The sequence below is a fragment of the Gymnogyps californianus genome, chromosome 1 (assembly GCF_018139145.2).
Source record: "Gymnogyps californianus isolate 813 chromosome 1, ASM1813914v2, whole genome shotgun sequence".
NCBI classification, from domain to species: Eukaryota; Metazoa; Chordata; class Aves; order Accipitriformes; family Cathartidae; genus Gymnogyps; species Gymnogyps californianus.
Window position 1 is genome coordinate 126,731,508 of NC_059471.1, and position 19,159 is coordinate 126,750,666.

General features: G+C 50.3%; 1 protein-coding gene across 1 annotated transcript; it reads right to left on the reverse strand.

The window, feature by feature from the left end:
• Positions 1-2,293: 2,293 nt before the first annotated feature.
• On the reverse strand, positions 2,294-14,404 carry DRD3 (dopamine receptor D3). Its single transcript, XM_050895722.1, has 6 exons — positions 14,123-14,404; positions 7,274-7,386; positions 5,916-6,058; positions 4,580-4,776; positions 3,339-3,684; positions 2,294-2,490 (listed from the first exon to the last, which is right to left on the reverse strand). Exons 1-6 carry the CDS (start codon positions 14,402-14,404, stop codon positions 2,294-2,296), a joined length of 1,278 nt encoding a protein of 425 aa, XP_050751679.1.
• Between the last annotated feature and the right edge of the window lie 4,755 nt (positions 14,405-19,159).

Sequence of the window (19,159 nt, forward strand, 5' to 3'; positions counted from 1 at the left end):
TTTTTCCTTGTTTCCACCTTTCTGGTAACTGTGTATATAAAGCAACTGAAACTGGTCTCTGGTGATCTGTGTTATGAAGCATCTTAATGAGAATTACTTGAGCAGCAATCTGTCCACAGGTTGATTCACTCGATTGATACCCCCAATATCCTGTGTGCCAAGTACCTCCCGTGCTCTCCAGCACCTTTGAGCAGATGGAGTAACACTACCACATGCCTGCCTGGTGTAGCTGGGAAATTAATTGACCGATATTTTCAGAATTCATCTGCTGGAAGTGCTTACAGCAGCCGTTGATTTCTTTCCCAGTTGCAAGTAAAATGCAAGTAATAATAAAGACCACTTGTGGGTGCCCAGGTGGATGATCATTTTGTACAGGGAAAGTGTTAAGAGGGCTACAGGTGAGAAAAGGCTTATGGAAAGGCTACGTTCACCACAAAGGTACCAAACTTCCAATTATATCCATGTTTTATTGGATTAATGCAGTTACAATGTAGTATGGAGGGCACCTCCCCAGGCAAACAACACATGCTGTCCACGAGCATCTCCTCCCAAAACCCAGACAAACAAAAGAAGCAGCTAGAGCTCTGCAATGTCCTCCAGAGGCGGAGGACAATGGTTTTGTCTTTACATTAGGAAAGAGAGGAAGCACTTCCTGGATGGAGGAGCTGTGGCATGGACATAGGCAGAGACAACACACACACAGTTATGCCCAAAGCTGTCAAACAAGCACGGCTAACAGCACAGCTAAGCCTAGTCTTGCGAGTGAGAGCTGGAGCCTCTGATCTGGTACAGTGAGGGGGCAAAATGAGAGAAACGTCTTGAGGCTGTCCCAGGTCAGGTTTGTCTATACAAGGAGAAGAGCATTGAGTGCCCTGACATGAGACCAGCTTACATGGTATGGCTGGGCTTGTCTGGTGTTTTCATCCAGGAATATTGGAGATAGCTTTGTAAAATACTGCTGGGAAACAAGACTGGCAGGGCTGTATTTGGCCAGCTCCTGGAACCTGGGGTGTACGGACACCCTGTGTGCTGACAGGTGTATCAGTGAGGGGAGCCAGGGAGAGTCCTGGGTCTGCTCCTGAGGCACACGTCCTTTCTTACTGGGAGGGATGTTACTGAAACAGCTCTCCCCCAGGCACGGGCTGTAACAGCAGTTATCACAGCAGTCAGATGGGACAAACCCTTAATCTAGCAGTGCTCCTGACGAGGAGAGGAGCACAAACGAGATTGGTTCCAAAGAGACCACAAACAAGTTTTGAAACAGGGTGCATGCAACCTGCCCCAGCTGAAAAAACAGGTTTGAATCTATTGTAGGCATGACTGGAGCTATCCTAGGCCTTGTTTGTTATTTAGTGGCCCCAGCAGGTGACTGGGTGTGTGGCAGTTAAGTAGTGGCCAATCTATCGCTGGTCCTTGGGTTAGGAAGAGAGGGGACACTGTGATAGAGTTGCACTTCTCATGTGATCTGACCTACTAGAGGGATGGTAGCCACCTCTCTACCTTGCAAGGAGCAATAAAATACAAGCTGGCAGCACAGGGGAACATTTCATTTGCAACTGGGGCAATTTTCTCAAGCACTGAGACTGACCCAGTTTTATGGGCAAACCTTTTGATGGAGACAACAGGGATGTTGTCATTTCTCCATCAGTGCTCCGTTTCTAAGTTTCCTTGCCAAATTTTTGCTCTTGGCTCCTGATTGAAGGGATCAGGATCCTTATCAAAGAGGTCATGTTCTGCCCTCTAATTAGGACTGCTGCGTGTGAGCTGGGTGCCTTCTGCGGGCTGAGGCTCCAGCAGTGGGAGGGCAAATGCGTTCCCAGCATGTAGGTGGGGGAGATGAGAGATGCTGTCCACTTGGGTCCCATGTGCTCTGCAAGCCTGGCAGCTCCCAGGAGCGGTGCGCTGCGGTGGCTGATCTTCCACTGCACTCTCAGGTCTGCCTCTCAGTGCTGCTTTGCCCAACGCTGAGGGACTCACTGGTTTGCCTCTATGTCTTCTTCCCCTCCCTCCCCAGAAGTGGGAAGCCTTGTACTCTCTCAAGCAGGAGCGTTGAGGCTCAGTGTGGGAAGCCAGCCGTGCAGGTGGGGCGCGTTCCTGCTCTTCACTCTGGTGCAGAGGGTGCCTGGCTGTCGGCAATGACCACGTCACGACGACCACCACCGCTTACAGCCGAGGGGAGTGCATCACTCCCCACAGCGTGTAAAGCAGAGGGAGGCAAGGGCCCCGCGCCTTGGCCCCAGCCCAGGAGTCTGCTGCAAACCACAGCCCGTGCAGCCCGGTGCTGGCCCCGCGGTCAGCAGCAGAGGATCTTGAGGAAGGCTTTGCGGAAGTCGGTGTTGAAGGTTGTGTAGATGATGGGGTTAAGGGCGCTGTTCACGTAGCCAAGCCAGGTGCTGGCACTGTAAAGCCCTGGGGGCACGTGGCAGGATGGGCAGTGGGCATTGAGGATGTGAATCAAGAAGAAGGGCAACCAGCAGACTATGAATGCCCCTGGGTTTAGAGAGAGGGAGAAAACAATCCGTGACATCAGAGAAGCAACTACTTGGAAAGGGGCCTGCACCTGTGCCCTCTCCCTCCATCCTCTCACTATGTCCATGCACTTGTCTGCTTTTGGTAAATGCTGAAGGTGACGTTTATTCGTGATACAGAGGGACTTGACAAGAGCTCAGGCTCCTTGGGACCAGCTATGTGAATGGATGGATGGGGCTTCAGAAGTGGCCTGGTGACAGACAAAAGCAAGTGGCCACAACTTAGAGGGAAAGACTGCTGCCTTAGCTGCTGTAATCAGTTATGACAAGGGCTGCATTATTTCCCTGCTACTGCTGAGTTAATGAGGGGAAGCAGTGCATTTGGTGACTGTGGCAGGTGACTGGGGCACCAGTCTCCCGGCTTCTCTATCCAGCTCTATGACCTGGTTCTTCTGCTGCTCCTTCCCTCAGTTTCCCCTTCTGTAATTGGACCTAAGAGCTGCTGCATGTATGGAAACTTAGGATTGTTCCAGCTTTATAGTAATAATAATAAAATAAAGGAAAAGGGAAAGCAAAGGTATTGGCTGTTGCTCCCTCTAGCAGGGCTTGTTGGCCATTGATTTAAAACAAAAGGAACAAAACATAGCAAATAAAACACTAACATACTTGGCTCTCAACATTTGAGAGCATTACCCTAGATCCCTAAATGTCCCACTGTTGTCTCTCCTGAGTTTGTGGAGCAGTGACAGCTGAAGTCTGGGCCTGGCTTGCATTTTTTTAATCTCAATACTGTATTAGGAGATTCCTTGCTCTTGCAAGTCCCAAACCATCACCCCTTGCACCCCGCTAGACAGACTGGCTCTCACTCACCCAGGACAATAGCTAGCATCTGTGTAGCCTTCCTCTCCCGAAGCTGGATCAGCCGGGGCTGCTGGTGCGCTAGCTTCAAAGAGCTGACGGTTTTGCCATCGCTGAGCCTCCGTACCTCCAGTCCTGGCTTCGTACTCTTCCTCCTCTCTTCCAGCCTGCTGTGTTGCGTAGTCCCTGGCGTCTTGGTGAGGGATGCCTCATGGCAGAAGCTGCGGTACCGCTGCAGGCTGAAGACAGTCAGCAACTTCCTATTGGTAGACAACTCCTGGCCCGAGCATTTGAGTGGGAGACAGGGGGAAAAGGTGCCTTGGCATCTGTTTGGCAAAGCTTTTCTCTCCATGTGTACCTGCAAAAGAGGATGCCACAGAGGAACTGGGAACCATCCAAACCACCGTTCATTGGGTCAAAGGATGACGAGGAAAGTTGTAGGAGTCATCCTTAGCCCCACTTGCTTCTTGGGTTTGCACCATATCCTCTGGACTGACCTTGGCTTATCAGAGGGGTGAACCAGCACCGGACAACTCTCTGCCTCCATCCCACCAAGGAGAAGCATGAGAACAAGAAGAGCTGAAACACCTGCTCTGCTAACCTTTCACTTCTATTTTTGTGTTGGCCCTGCTCCCCTCAACATCCCCACCCTTTTTTAATGTAGCTTCACTGTGAGAAAATGGGTAAAACAAGCGGATATGCGTGATCAGGCAATCACTTTCAAACCATTGTGCTAGTTCCCATGGTTGCAGATATTTCATCTAGAAAGGTCAGTGGAACAAATGCTCCATGCACCATGAGCATTTTGACCTCTTAAGTCTGTCAGATGAAGAGGATTTTTTTTTAAATTATCTAGGTTAAAGCCTATGAAGCCCTGAGAATGAAGCTTCATAGAGCAAAAATCAATAAATGAAGACGTTAAAATCAGAAGACAATAAATGAAAAAATTAGCCAGACTTCTGCATGGCTGAGAAAGCCCTGCTCTGAAGAAATACAAAAGTAGGCTGTGCTCTTGTTGCCTGGTTCTAGAGGGCAGAGATACACAGGGAGTATCCTCTTTCTAGAGGGCTGAAAAGGATTTAAACTGGAGTGTCTGCATCTCAAATATCATGGTGTATGAGTGAGGGATGCGATGAAAACGTGCCATGTCCCTTCTTTATGTTTTCCGTTCTGTGCTTTGACCCTTTGAGGAGAAAAGGTGATGCATGCCCTGTCCTTTTTGACAGCTCCTACTGCGTTCATGTGGGTCTTACTTTGTGTGCATAACACGGTTTGGTGCTGGCGCTGTGGCTGCCCTGCCGGGTGAGGGTTCGCTTCTTTTGTCTTTGTCTTAGCACGAGGTAAATCCGGACATAGAGCAGCAGGGTCACCATGAAGGGGAGGTAGAAGGACACCAAAGAGGAGTAGATGATGAAACTAGGGTTGGATATGGAACAGACACTGGGATCCCCTGGGGAGGAGAAGAGAGAGAGAGGAGCGGCTGAGCTGCTTCGATGTAGTACAAGGAGGCTCTGGTGCGTTGGCAAAGCAAGTCAAAAGGTGGCCAGGTGACAAAGGCAGTCTAAGTAGTGCAAGTATCTCCTATCTATCATCTCTGTTGTTGCAAATTATACTGTGGCCTACCCACTCACATAACTGATGCTTAAAATGGACTCTACCTAGGACCATCTAGCATGACCCAGCATGCATCTGCCTGCTTTTCTGGCCAACAGCTCTGCCCTCTTTTCTCATGTCTATTCCCATCCTTTCTCAGAGGATCCCTTCTCCTTTCGTCCTTTCTCCTATTCCTCTGGCAGCCTCTGAGCTGTCTAGATGCAGAGGTGTGCCTTCATCCCCATCTGTCTGGACAAGGCAGTGTGGGACAGCAGCACTTCCCACCCCCTGTCCCCTTCTCGCCTCAAGCACTGCATAGAGGATGGATGGGGAGCAGAAGACTTCTGCCTGTGGCTCAGGGGGGAGGAAGGCTCCCCTGCCCCTCTGCCTCCAGGGAGAATGGGCTGCCCTAGGTGAGGGGAAGGAGAAAGACCAACCTGCTTCCAAGGAGGAGGCTAAATTGTTTGCTCTCCTCAAGGGATTAAGTGAGGAAGCAGACAGCCAGTTGGATGGGAAGGAGGTTTCTCACAAGCAGTGCCAATATGCAATCCTTGCTGTTTAGAAATGTGTCCTGTATCAGATTTAAAACTGTGTGTCTGGACCTGTTGATATCGGCAAGATGCAGCAAGTCTGATGTGTGTGTGTGCTGGACGTGCTGCACGTCTGGAGATTTGCTCTGTGCGCGCAGAGTGATTGATTGGGGGGATCTGTAGACCTGGACACTTTGATGGGCATTGATTTGGCAGTAAAGCAGGCAGATCTGTCCTCAGAGCAACAGTCAGTGTCTGTCTGAGCAAATGGCAAGTTTATAGACAAGAGCACGTCTGCTCTCCAGCACTGGAGATTTTTCTCACCCTTCATAGTGTGCTTTCCAGTTCCCTAAAATTTCCTGTAACTTGGAAAGTCTGCAGGACCCATGTTAAATGACCTGGCCATACACAGGGCAGCTCCATTTCCAACCCCTCCCTGCGTGCTATTGTTTGGGATGTCACCTACCTGTAGTATTGAAGCCGAAGAGGAGAGGGCACGACACTGCGAATGCCAGCATCCAGACTATCACGATCATGAGAGAGACCCTCCTGCAGGAGCTCTGCCCAGTGCTGTACTGGTACTGAACTGGTTTCACCACTGCAGTGTATCTGCGGACCAAACCAGTTCCAGAAGAGGAGAGGTAAGAATGGAGGGAGGAAAAGGACCAGATTTTAAAAGGAGAAATGAAAGCCATGTAGGAAACATGATGGTGAACGTGGTAAGAAATGGAAGAGGAAAGGAGAGAAGATCAGATGATGGGATCAGCAATTTGTAGAAATGGTAAGCGGGGTGTTGGGGGGAGGAACAGAGGAAATCAGAGTTAGTTGGCAGCACTGCAGAGAAACGCTCTGCAGAACTGCTGGCATGGTGAAGCTACAAGATTTGGGATACCAGATGGATCTAGAAACCCCAGGAAACCCCCATCCCTCAAGCCCCTAAGGTTATATGTGCACTGCTGGGAAAGAGCAGTCTCTGGAGCAATCACAGCCTGCTATACTCTGTGCCTCAGCTCTGGTGTTGGCCTCGCTGACAGCCAGAGGATTGCCCACGGGCAGGTCTCCGGGGCCTTTGGCTGCCGGGGTGCCTCAGGGGATGCAGCTCAGCAAGGCTAGGACTTGGAAGGCACAGGAGTTGCGTCTTTAGGATAGCCTGGGGGCTGCTCCTTGCAGACAGAGCCAAAATGAAACGGGGATAAAGATTCCCATGGAGGATCACTGGACCAACCCAGCATTGAGAGGTACTGCGTACGATTACCCTTGAACCACATACTACAAAGGTACAGCATGCAGTGGTTTTTCCTTCTCCCACTCCTCGGTCCCAACAGCACCACGTGTGCCGAGGTCTTGGCTGCCAGCCCTCAGCATTGCTTAAAATAGGCTCAGTTTTAAGATGCAGAAAAACAGGGCAAGGCTGAAGATTACACAGCAATAATCTTCACCCCTCCCTATGTATATGGCAGGATTCTGTTTATTAAAACTTCAGGAGTGAGGTCTCCAGAAGGAGAAACCCTCTTTGAGACTCCATGGGAATTAGATGACCAATTCTGGTTCCTGCCTTCAAAAAGCATGAGGATGTGGTTGACTGCCTACTGGTGATGTTTTATTGCTTGTGCCTCTCTGCCCTTAAGTGCAGACATCTTCCAGCACGTAGTGGGCAGAGCCATATTAATAGCAGTAATGGCAGTGATAGACTTGCAGGGAGGTTGGTGTTCCTGAAGACACCGATGCTGCCTGTGCAAACCCCACTTCCTTGTCCCTGCCACGCTGGGGTACGGGGCCGACCCCCACCTCCAGACTATCCCCCTGGATGCTGTTGGCTCTCACCTGTCAATGCTGATAGCACAGAGGTTTAAAATGCTGGCTGTGCACATCATTACATCCATGGTGACGAAGATATCACAACAGATGCGGCTGAAAGTCCAGACTCCTCCGGTCACCTGCACCAGCAACCAGAAAACTGTCAGCCTTGTTCTGCACTGAGTCCTGCTAAGTTATGTATAAGGAGGTGCTCTCCTCCAAGTATCTCAACAGCTAGATGAGTCCATGTCCACTGTGATGTGCAGAGGGAAACTGAGGCACCTATGTTGTGTGCAAGATAACACAGTGGTAGGTCATGGAGAAGGAGCCACACCTTGATTTCAGTCCTTTAGTTACTCTTACAGAGGGAGGCAGGGTGAAGAAATAGATAGCAGCTGTCCCTTCCCTTAAGAGCTAACAAGATAAATTGATTTAAATTTGGTATCACTGTATATATCCTTTGATTAAGGATTATCTGAGAAAATCTACGGGCTGAAAGTGTTTCTCAGCTTAGCTGCTGGAGTTCTCTTGCAGGCAGTGAGCTGGAAAAGTGCTGCAAATTTTATGCATTTATGTATGAAACAGAGACCTGAGACCCAGGCTTCTCTAACACCTTATTTGGATTCTTATCTCAATTACAGATTTTGATTATTAGATCTGAGTGAGGACTCACAAGCTATTCTGATAAAGGGTTTTGGTTTGCTACCATGTCGAGCTTTTGTTCTGCTTGGTTTGAATTTTTAATCATCTGAAGTGTGTAATCGTGAAAGCTTAGCTGTGGCCAATCTTTGTGATGGAGAAACGCATTTTTTGGCCCAGCCATCAAGTTCTTGACAATGACCTTTTTGGTTGACAACAATATGCTCCAAGCACCATGTGGCACTGCTCTCCTCGGGGCTGGGATGATAGCCTGCCTCCGAGCGAGGTGGTCTGCCTCAGCACCCGCTCCTTGTAGGAGATGAACAAGGAGGCAGCCTGCCCTCCAACAGATAAGCCCGCTGGATGAGTACAGCAAACAAATCTAATGCTGCGCTGGCTGGAGAAGGTGGGGTAGGAGAGAAAGAGGGAGGAAAGTCCTTGCTTGGACAGAGCCTGGATTTTAGCCTTCAACCCCGTAGATCCTGCTGGCTCAGCTGGATCCTGGGAAGCTCTCAGGAACTGGCACTAGTTCCTGGTTTCTCTGCTTACATTTAGACTGCATCTGGAGTACCGCATCTGGTTTTGGGGCCCCAGTACAGGAAAAACATTGATAAACGGGGGCGAGTCCAGTGGAGGGCCACAAAGACAGTCCCTGGGGGCTGGAGAACTTTTCCTGTGAGGAGCAGCTAAGGGAACAGGGCTTGTTCAGCCTGGAGAAGAGGTGGCTTTGCCGCGGGGGGGGGGGGGGGGGGGGGGGGGGGGGGGGGGGGGGCCTAACAGCAGTCCCCTAGTGCCCAGTGGGAGGTTATTAAGAAAGTTGGAGCCAGGTTACTAAGAAGATGGAGCCGGGTTTTTCACAGCAGTGCGCGGTGGGAGGACAAGAGGCAACAGGCAGAAGTTGAAAGAAGAAAGGTGCAAACTGGTTATGAAGGTAAACTTTCTGACCATGAGGACAGTGAGGCAGTGGAGCCGGTTGCTTGGTGAGTCTGTGCAGGCTCCATCCTTGGAGGTTTTCAAGACCCACTCAAAAATACCCATCCCAGATCAGGCTGGAGAGACTGCCACAAGTAAGCTTGGCTTCTAAGGCAGTGGGTCAACCCTGCAGCAAGTGTCGATGCCTAGGAAGGACGCGGTTCCCTGCAGAGAGAAGCACTTGTATAAATAAAGAATTCACTCTGTGTGAGTTGTTTTCAGAGTTGTTTAAGAAATATTCCTGAGAAATTTAAATGGTTTTGATTGTGCCAGCATTCTGGCACATGGGCACAGAAACTCGCTGAGGTGAGCTGTGTCTTTAGGGTGTTCTCTGCTGGACCCAGCTGCTACGTGTCAGAAGTCAGGTACTGAACGAGGCAGTCTTCCATTAGACCCCCTGACTCTGAGTGAATGCAGGGGAGACAAATGGGAATTGGCTTGCAAAATGCAGTAGGGAACTGTGCTTTCATCTTCAGTTCTCTGATACTTGTGGCGCTCCTTTGTTTTCTTTTAAAAAAAGCAAGCAAAGGAAAAAAAAAACGAAACCAAAGCCTTAGAGCTTTTCTGCACAATTAGGTGGGCTACAAGACATGCAAACTGAAGGTTGTCCCTCTGAAATTAGGGACCTTAATATGTAGGTTCAGTTTTCAAAGAAACCCCACATTGTTTTTGCTTCAGTTGCAGATTTTGAGAGCTGCTTGACCACCTCAAAATATAAAAAAAAATTATAAATGCTGGAAGCCTTTGCAGTGGGACCCAGTAAAGGGTGTTTCTGTAGTCTGAGGCAAAATGCAATGTCTGTGTGATCTGTGGAGTCTGAAGAATATTTCATCAGGAGCTGGTGCCAGGTGTTCGCATGAAAGCCAGCTGCCGCTAGCCCAGCAGATGTGCAAGCACTTAACTGAGCGAGTTTCCAAGGTCCTGAGCACATTCAAACGCTAAGCCCAAGAATGTGAACCATTAAAACTGAAGAAGGTGGTGGTGGGAATGGCTCTGAAGTGAACCCTCTCAGGATGATGCATTCAGATCACACCACCTGCGTACTAAGCTATAGCTTGTATTAAGAGGATGCTTGACAGATCAAAACATTTGGGCTTAAAACCCAGCCTCACTTCCACCAGCCACAACTTCTAAAATGGGGAGTAGCTCTGCTGAAGTCGGTGAAGTAGTTAATATTTACCTGTGGGGTATGCGAACCCAGAATTTATTCCAGAATTTAACAATGAAGAAGAGCCTTTTTATTATAGGCCTCGTTCATAATTTTTGAAATTCTATTTCTGCTCTTCCTTTTATTGCTCTGTTCCGCTCACCTTTGCTACAGCAGCTAGAACTTGCTAGTGTGCATTTCTGGTTTCCATGTGCTGGCAGGATACCTGTTCTTTATTCCTCTGGTGCCTTTTGTCCAGGAATCTCAAAGCACATCACAGGTATTAATTGAATGAATCCTCACAACTGCCTGGGTGAGATGGATGGTCAAATATTATTCTCTTACAGCTGATGAGAGCAAACCACAGAGAGATGAGCTGATACAATCTCTCATTACCACTCAGCGCGTGCGCAGCAGAAGTGGGAATAGAGTCCAGGATGAAATCTGGCTCTGTCAAAGACAATGCTAAAGCTCCCTATAGACTATTCAGGTCAGATTCTCACCTCATCTTTCTTGATGACCAGTCTGCTTTATCCACAAAATTGTGGTATTATTATTTTTAACTTTCCAACCCTATAGGAAGTCTTCCAGTTTAAAAAAAAAAAAAAAAAAGAAAAAAAAAGTCATTGTGCATTCATAAACTTAAGCAAATCCATCACTCTCCTGAATCCTTAAAAATAAACAAAAGAATCTCTGTAAATCAGGTATGTATGATGATGCTGTATTGAGGAGTACATGGATGGGAAAGTATGAACACGAAGTTGCATCAGGTGATGACAGGCATGTAAACAGCGGTGCATCTAAGCACTCTCACTTAAGCGTTCTGTGTTTAAGAGAGCGTTCTTCTTGGGGGTGCTGTTAGCTCCCTGCAGCTGTGAAATGGCTGCTTATGTTTTTGCACAGTGGGAGTAACTAAGAGCATGCATGCGGTCAGGCCTGCTGACAAGTGGTAAACTGCTGAGCTGCAGTAACTAACAACTCAGTTGTCTGTCTTCCCTTGGACGGTAGTCTGGTGAGCTCCTTGAGCTCAAAGAGCAGCTGTAGGTCTTGCTGCTCCAGCGTGAGAGGCACAGAAGAGGAGACAGCGTTACTCTCGCACGCTCTGAACAGAGCTGCAGACTGGACCTCAGTGACAATCGTCTTCTGAAGCTGTTTTCCCTTTGGAGGTAGAACTGGATGTTGTGAGAAGACTGAGAAGGATGCTCCAGGCCATGCTGCTACATGTCCTCCTCCATTTATACAATGACTATAAGGCATGATGGTATTTAATGCCATCAAACTCCAGTGGGCAGGATACCTTAATGCCACTGTCTTAGAAACCTTGGTGAGCTTCAGCAGTCGCGCCCGCCACAGCATCAGAGGTCAGTAAAGAACTGGGGTAGGAGTACTGGTATATTAGACCTACCCGTTGACCCCAGAAGATTGCTAGACACAGTGCTGAATAGCATTTTTGTGCCAGAAACTTCATTAGGTGGAGATGAGGATTTTGAGGTTACAAAATATTCCTATTGTTGCTTTGTCACGGCCTTCCCAAGAGACTTCTCAGAAAGAGACAATTCTGGTCTGCATGATTGATAAAATGACAAATTTCGTGGAGAAGGTCCAGGCCACAGATGGCTCTAAAAATTGAGCGTAATGCACAAAGTTCACAAGTGACATTTAAATCTGAGGTATTCATCCACCTTTAGCTTCTCCATAAGTAATGGCCAGGTTTCAGATGTCTGGTTTGGCAAATGTTCAGTAGATGAATAGGTATTGTACATGGTTTTGGGGACTGAATGATTTCTTGGCAATTTCCAGGCCCATAGTGTACTGAAGCATGATGCCATTTCTGCTTCACTGGTAGCATTGCTGATCCATAAACAGCAGCAACTATCTAAACGACGTTGCGACTTTTTGGACTGTTTTTTAAATCTTAGTCTTGCTGGAGTCCTACAGCCTGGTTCTCAAGGAGATACTGTGCAATGCTGGGAGTGGTAGATTGGGTTTGGGATGTATGTGAGTTCCTCTCCCTGTTGTTTGGGTGACTCTTGGATCAGCTACTTTGATTATCCAAGCTCCACAGATGGAAATGAATCTTGAGTGGGTCTACAAACACAACTAGGGAACGGACCTACTGTTGTGCTCACAAATCATGACCATGGTACTGCGTGGGGGCAGAGGCTGCTTCACAGATGTGCCTCAGTCCCACTCTGTCCACAGCGAGAGTGAGTGCTAAGTCTTTTCTAATGCAAAGCATATTGTGATTTCATTAAAGATTGGAATACGTTTGAGGTGATGGACTATTCCAGTCTGAAACAAAATTTGACTTTTAATAATATTTTTTAGTTGCAATCAAATTGCAGAGTCTAATTCTGTCTTGCTGGGATGGCTTCCCCCCCCCCCCCCCCCTTATTCCTTGCTTTTTAATCATTTGATGTAACACAACTGAACTGTACATATCCTGCAGGCCAGCTCCAGGACCGCTCCACACAGATTAATCTAAATGTTGCTACTGACTTCATTAGGAACATGATCACACACGCAGTATCATGGTGCTGTCTTTGTTCTTTCACTCCATGGTGATGCTATACCTAAATAATTAACCATCAGTGCCCTTATTAATAATGCTTATACACAGAGCAAACCCTTAATTTCTCTTAACTGTAGCCTTGCTGCGACTGCAGTGGGCACAGTTTGGGAGAGTGGCTTGGATTAACACAAGGGAAATGCCTAGGCTGGGTGCCAAAGCTTAGAGCTGTGTTGCCTCTTCAACATACTCCGGTGGCAGAGGAGGGCTGTAGGCCACTGCCAGTCCCCTGCTACTTGATCAAATCCCCTTGTACCTGCACAGTGGGTCTGGCATTTGCTGGTGGCGTCCTGTCTTGTCCTACTTTCTGTTCATGCACTGCGCAGCCTGTATGCACAAGTCAAAATCCCTCTCTGCTTCTGCTGTGTTTTGCAGGAAAAAGGTCAGCCAAAGGTGGGCAGCTGCCAACAGAATATTTACCCTACCCTTCAGCCTGATCTCGGCTTGCCCCTTACAGAAAGAGCATGAGGCTTCAGCGAGATCATGGCTCAGAGGCTTATTCTGTCTCTGTTAGCAAGAGAACAGGGTACCAGTGCTCAGCTGAAAGCTTATGGCTGATAGATGCTCACTCCAATTTTTCTAGACCTACCAATTTTTGTGAATTAGTGTAAAAATGCTGAAGAGAATAGATAAAAATGTCAGCTGTAGCATACCTTCGTGTATTTACTTTAGTAAAAATACTTGCGCCAGGAGTGGCTTCAGTAATTGAGGATTTTGCCACAGCGTGGGGCAATTTGGTTTCCATCTTTGCTGCCCTGTATCTGATGGTGTTGTCCACACTGTGCATGGTCATGCCAGTACATTTTTACACCAACCAATGTGCAAAGATCAGGGAAATGGAGAATAAGACCACAAGGGCTTGACGAGTCCTTTGAAGTTATTGTGAAAATGCTCACATGACTTACTTAAAGAGATTTTGGAGCATGTTCTTCAGCTTCATCTCTTTGTCAGCCTGCTTGGGCAATGTTGCTTGGAGCTGACCTAACGTCATGGACGTTAAGGCTCTTTTAAACTCCGCAGGAGACAAGATTTGACTGCCCTCGCTTGTTTTCTGGCCAGCAGGAGCAAGGATTGATCTGGCCTCTAAGATGAGTTCCTATAAGGTATTTCCACCCTACTGCCTCCCCCGCCATTCCTGAATCATCATGGTGCTCACTGGCAACCCTTCTGGCTGATGGAGTCAGCTTCAAGGATGCTCAGATGAAAGCGGTATTAGCACATCAGAACCCACAATCTACGTTGCTAGCTGTAGCCCAGATGCCATTCAAGCTCAAAGAGGTTGTGCTCTGCCAGGAAAAGCAAGGCTCAGGGTATCTGCTGACGGGTGGGACTGTGGTGCATTTGTCCAGCATGTGTCCAGCCTACGAGGGCCACCTGTGTGACATTGTGGGCTGCCACCCACCCCACAAGTGCTCCAGAGCTAGCTGGGGGGTTAAAATGTGAATGGACTTTATCTGTACCAGAGCTGTCCTATCCTGAGAGCATGCACTAATGCTGGTGAACTCATATTGTCATTGAATTCTGCTAATCTTTCCTAAGACGTACTCACCTCCAGGTACACTACCCACGGCATCACCAAAGTAGCCACCAGCAAGTCCGCTACCGCCAGGCTCACCACAAGGTAGTTTGTTGTGGTTTGCAAGGTGCGTTCCCTCAGCACGGCTATGCAGACCAGCACGTTCCCAAAGATGATGGCCAAAATCAAAATGCAGTAGCAGAGGGCATAGTAGGCATGTGAGTGTGGCAGGTCAGGCTCTGTAGTGTTGTCTGCCCCACAGGGAATGGGGTCGGTGGTGTTAGGATGACTGCTGGTTCTTGTGAAGAGCGCCATGGGGATGCTGCTGCAAAGAGAAAGAAAGAGATGACTGAAAATCAGACCTCTACAGTAATTGTGGAGAACAGTATCTTTTGTGGACGGTGTATGATTTTCATACTTCCTTCATGAATGCTGCTTCAAGCCAATTAGTTATTAGTTAATGTAACTTCAAGCCAGAGGTCTTTTTTCTGCTCATATATAGGCAGAGCTTTGCTTAAAGTCTTGCTTGGCCTGTTCTGTTTTTCACTGAATCTGAGCCAAGAGAAGAATGCAAGATTTCACCTCCTGTGTGCATCTGAAAGGTGCATCTTACCAACCAACGCAGCTGTACGGAAAGTGGCAATGGTTTTAAGATGCACCAAAGTCACCCCACAGTACAAGTCAGCCGGGCAAGAGCGCAGTCTGAAAGACAGCAATTTGTAGTGCTGAGGAAGACCCAGCGCAGTTACCCAGACTAGGGCTTGGCCAGAAGCTTGGACCTAGTATCTTTTCTTCTGGGAAGTACCCTCCCCCTTCCCTCATCAAAAAATGTCTTCAATAACTTCACGCGCTCGAGTGCTCGGCAGCCTGGCAGACAGACCGCACCTGCAATGCTCGAGTAGCCTCTTGAACCCTGGCCGCCTGGCAGTAAGCACCACCTACTGAATTACTCTTTTCCTGCAACGTGTTTCTGTCCCAGGCCTTCTGTTCAAATAACGCTCTGCTTCAGCCCTGCCTGCCTTGCCAAAGCTTGACTGTCAGTGCTGCCCCCATTTCATCCATACTGTGCTCTGTGTTTTCCATGCCTGGCCAGAAGATGTGCTTCCTGTGCTGAAGAGCAAATCAACTTGTCATTTGGGATGAAATAATGGAAGGATGCTTGCAGGGTACTCTGCATTTCTTTTTCTTACAATGGATTCATGATTGTGCTCAGGAACCTACCCTTTCTTGATTTAGAAGGAGGATGATTTTTTCCAGGAATATGAAGGCTGCTGTCCCAGGGTTGTTCTGTGACATTTAATCGCTTGTATCCAATTTTTTTTTCTTTGCTAGTGCTCCCATTGCTGAACTCATCATCAGTGTGACAGGTACGAAAGGCAAGGACAAAACATTGCAATGCCAATGGTATAAATATTACTCTTTGTTCCACCTCACCCCTTGAACAGCAGCATCTGTGATGCACGCACTCCTGGAAGAGTGGCTGTGCAATAGGTATAAATTGCTCCAGGCCCTTGGCATATATTCATCCTTAAAACTGGTGTCACTTGCCCCTGCTGCTTCGTAGCTGGGAGAGGACAAGGGCTGAATGAGATGGAAATGGAACGTCCCTCTGTCCCGTGAACATAGATCCCTCAGGACAGGGGTGAAAAAATCTCTTATGGCATGTGTTTTGTTTAAAAGTGCCTGTGCTTGTCTCTCCTTCCCTATCTTTCTTCTGCCTGCCCCTGACAAAGAAGTGAAGCCTTCCACTGGATCTGAAGGATTTCCCATAGCATGAGCGCTGCTGCTGGGTCCAGGACTGTTTGTTCATAAAACAGTTCTGCTGCAGCCACCCAAAGACAGGACTCATTTTGCAGTGTCCCTTGCACCGACACAGCTCCCGCTCTGGGAAATCTGTATTGTCTGGGGCCATGAACAGCTAGTTCTGTAGCACTGGGAAAAAACTCCATTAAGCAGCTGCCTAGCTGATAAGCAAAGCCACGACAGGGAATGAACAAAACATCACGCACGATATAACCAAAAGGCTTAAGGCACCGCATTACACAGTTTGCCTGCAGGTTTCCTGCCCTGTCTTCTGCCCCTTACATCCTATAGCAGCTTAGTTGCTGGCTGGGGTTAAACCACGACATCGACTCTCACCCGGAGGCCAATCTTCTCTGCTAGGATCCCTCCCAGCTCCCCACCCGCAGCCCTGCCAGGCCCCCCAGCCCTGGACTGCCCCCCACCCCCCCTGGCCCTGCTCGCTTTGCCCGCGGCCAGGGTGCTGCCAAACCAGGCGAGTACCAGGGCACCGGGATACTGATGTGCCAGGGTGCCGGGATACCCGCATACGGGGGTGGCGGGACACAGGGGTACAGGCACACCGGGACACCAGGGTACCGGGACACCCACCACCCGGGGCACCCGGGCAGCGAGCTGCGGCAGGGACAAGGGTCGCTGCGGTGGGGACGAGCAGGCGGAGGGGAAAGGGAGGGATGCTCCTCCCGTAGGTCTCAGCCTCGGAGGGGTCCGGGTGCAGGTCCCGGTCCGGATGGCAGGGTCCGGGCGCGGGTCAGGCGTGGGGTACAGGGGGCAGGGGAGGGGTCCGGGGTCCGAGCGCAGGTTCCAGGCGTGGCCGCGGCTTTGGGTCCGGCTCCGGCTGCTGCTCCGCGCCCGCCGCTCCCGCACCCGAGGGGCAGCGGCAGCTCCGCGGCTCCCCGCCGCGCCCCTGGCCTGGGGCTGCCGTGTGCCCCGGCGACGCCGCGGGGGCGAGGGACGGAGCCTGGGGAAACCCGGGCGGGGGGGGCGGAGGGGTGCTGCGGGGAAGGGGACCGCCGGCACCGGGCGGGAGGGGAGCGGGGTGGGGGGGCGGTGAGCAATCAGGACTTACCCCCGGCCCGCCGGGCCGTGGCACCGCCGCCGAGAAGGGCTCGGTCCCCGTCCCCGTCCCGGTCCCGCAGCCTCCGGCCCCTCTCCCGGCGCGGAGCCGCGGGGCGGGGCCGGCCTGGCCACCTCCTCCCCGCCCGCCCCCCGCCCCTGCCCCGCCGGCGGCAGCGGGCCGGGACCCCGCGGTGCCCGGGGAGGGGGCAGCCGGGCCGGGGCGCTCCCCCTCCCGTCCTCAAGTGCCCGAGGGGTTGCCCCTCTCCCAAAGGGACCTGGCGGAGGGGTCTGGGCTAATTTTGGAGGCAGGGTCCGCAGCAAGGGTGTGCTTTGCTGAGGTGCTGACCTGCTTCTGCCTGGGAGGCGAAGCAGAGAGCTGGGAACCCAAAATCCGGGCCGTGCGCTTGGCCCCGAAGCGCCCGTGTTGTGGCGGAGCAGGGGGAGATGGCTCAGCCAGAGCTGGAGTGGAAGGCAAACAGGCAAACCCCTTCGGGAGACGCTGCGAGCGTGTGGCTTGGCATAGAAAGTTTGCACTTAAAAAATTGTTAGTTTAAAAAGATGATCAAAGTAGAGATGATTTTAAAAAGGGAGATAATAAAAAAAAATCTTTAAATAAGCTACCTTAAACCTGAGATGAAAGAGTGCTGCGTAACCGGGCGGGAAGCTGGGAAGGAGAGTGACGTTGGGGAAGTGTCCTTCTCCTGGGACCACTGCCTGTAGGCGCAGCACGCCACATCTACCATGGCCAGAGCATGACTACAACCACTGTCTCTGAGATGTGACTTCCCTTGAGGTCTGAGATCAGGTCTCTGAGGCGCAGGTCTCCTCAGACTGTGGTCCCTGGGAGGGCTCTGTGGGGTACGAATGATCCCGGTGGGCCTTCTCTCTCCCAGGGTTGGGCCGTGCCCACCGTTCACTCTGGCACAGCAACTGGGGCTCGCTGTGGGTTATCACGAGGGTGCAGGAAGCTCAGCTGCAGGGCTGAGGTTTCCTGTCCCAGGCATGCAAGAGTTGCAGGAGCAGCACTGTGGCCCCAGCAGGTAGGAGGGAAACCGCTCTTCCCCTTTATGCATCCGCTGGTCAGGGTGGCCACGGGCTAACTCGTAGGTGGGCAAGAAGAAGAGGAGAAACCACAGAGAGCAGAGTTTATTTATTTATTTTTGAGAAATTAGTTACCTTAACAAGCATGCCTTGGGACTCTGGCTGCCTGGATCATCTCTCCTGATTGCAGCTATCCAAGCTAATCTCTTTGTGGGTAAGGGTGGTAGGAGGGAGAAGTGCTGTAGAGAGCACTTGTACCCATGAGGTGTGAGGGGTGTGAGAGTACCAGCTTTAGCCTGGCTGGGGATGGTGGAAGTGCCCATACAGGACTTGATGGGGACTAATCAGTGCCAATGCTTTAACCAAGGCCATGACTACCCTGAGGCAGGTCGGTGGATGGTACTGGATGAGTATGATGAGTCACTGCCTACTCCCTACAGGTGACACGTTCACAGGTGTCCTTGGTGGAGGATATAGCTGCCAGGCTATAGACCAAATGACCCATGAAGGGCTCTACAGCCCCCTTGTCCCCTTGGGAGCTCCAAAATGGTGTGACACGGACTGCATTTACCATGCTTATATTATACGAGTACAGTTGAACTTCTGCTGTCATCCGTCCCATACTGCTCACCTTGAGGGAAATGCATTTGCTAACTGTGCCTGGAGCAGTCAAGGAAGGGGGGGAAGCCCTCCCACCCATCCCCAGCAGAAGCTTTTTAGCTGTGAGCTTGGAAAGAGTCCAACACACCCACACTCATGTGATTAAAACTGGAGGGAAAAGCACACATGGTGATGCTTGTTCTGTCTAGCGAGGGCTGTGGGAGTCGCGGGCTGGGTGCGAATGGCCGGTGAGCACGGCTCCTTGCAGTGGGACTAGAGAGCTGCAAAGAGCTGGAGGCATTTTAGCTTCATTTTAGCAGTTTTTAAATGCAGTCTGTTTGTAGGTGATTCCCGAAGGATTGTGGCCAGCAAGGTGCTCACATCGGCTCTAGGATGCAGGGACCACAAGGCACTATTGCAATACGCTTTACTGATGTCATCTGTTTGATGTAACAGCTAACCATGAATCAATAGAGAGACATTACCTTGCGCCTGCCCCCCCTCCTCTAAGATAGGGGGGATTCAGCAGGGGGAGTCCAGTGCTTTACCCACAAAAGCACTGTTGTTCTG

Excerpts from the sequence above, each read along its gene's own strand:
- DRD3 (XM_050895722.1), bottom strand. The coding sequence starts at position 14,404 with ATGGCGCTCTTCACAAGAACCAGCAGTCATCCTAACACCACCGACCCC. Across the intron at positions 6,059-7,273 it reads TGTGCTATCAGCATTGACAG|ATACACTGCAGTGGTGAAAC; the intron begins GTGAGAGCCAAC and ends TTTGGTCCGCAG. Across the intron at positions 4,777-5,915 it reads CTTCGGCTTCAATACTACAG|GGGATCCCAGTGTCTGTTCC; the intron begins GTAGGTGACATC and ends TCTCCTCCCCAG.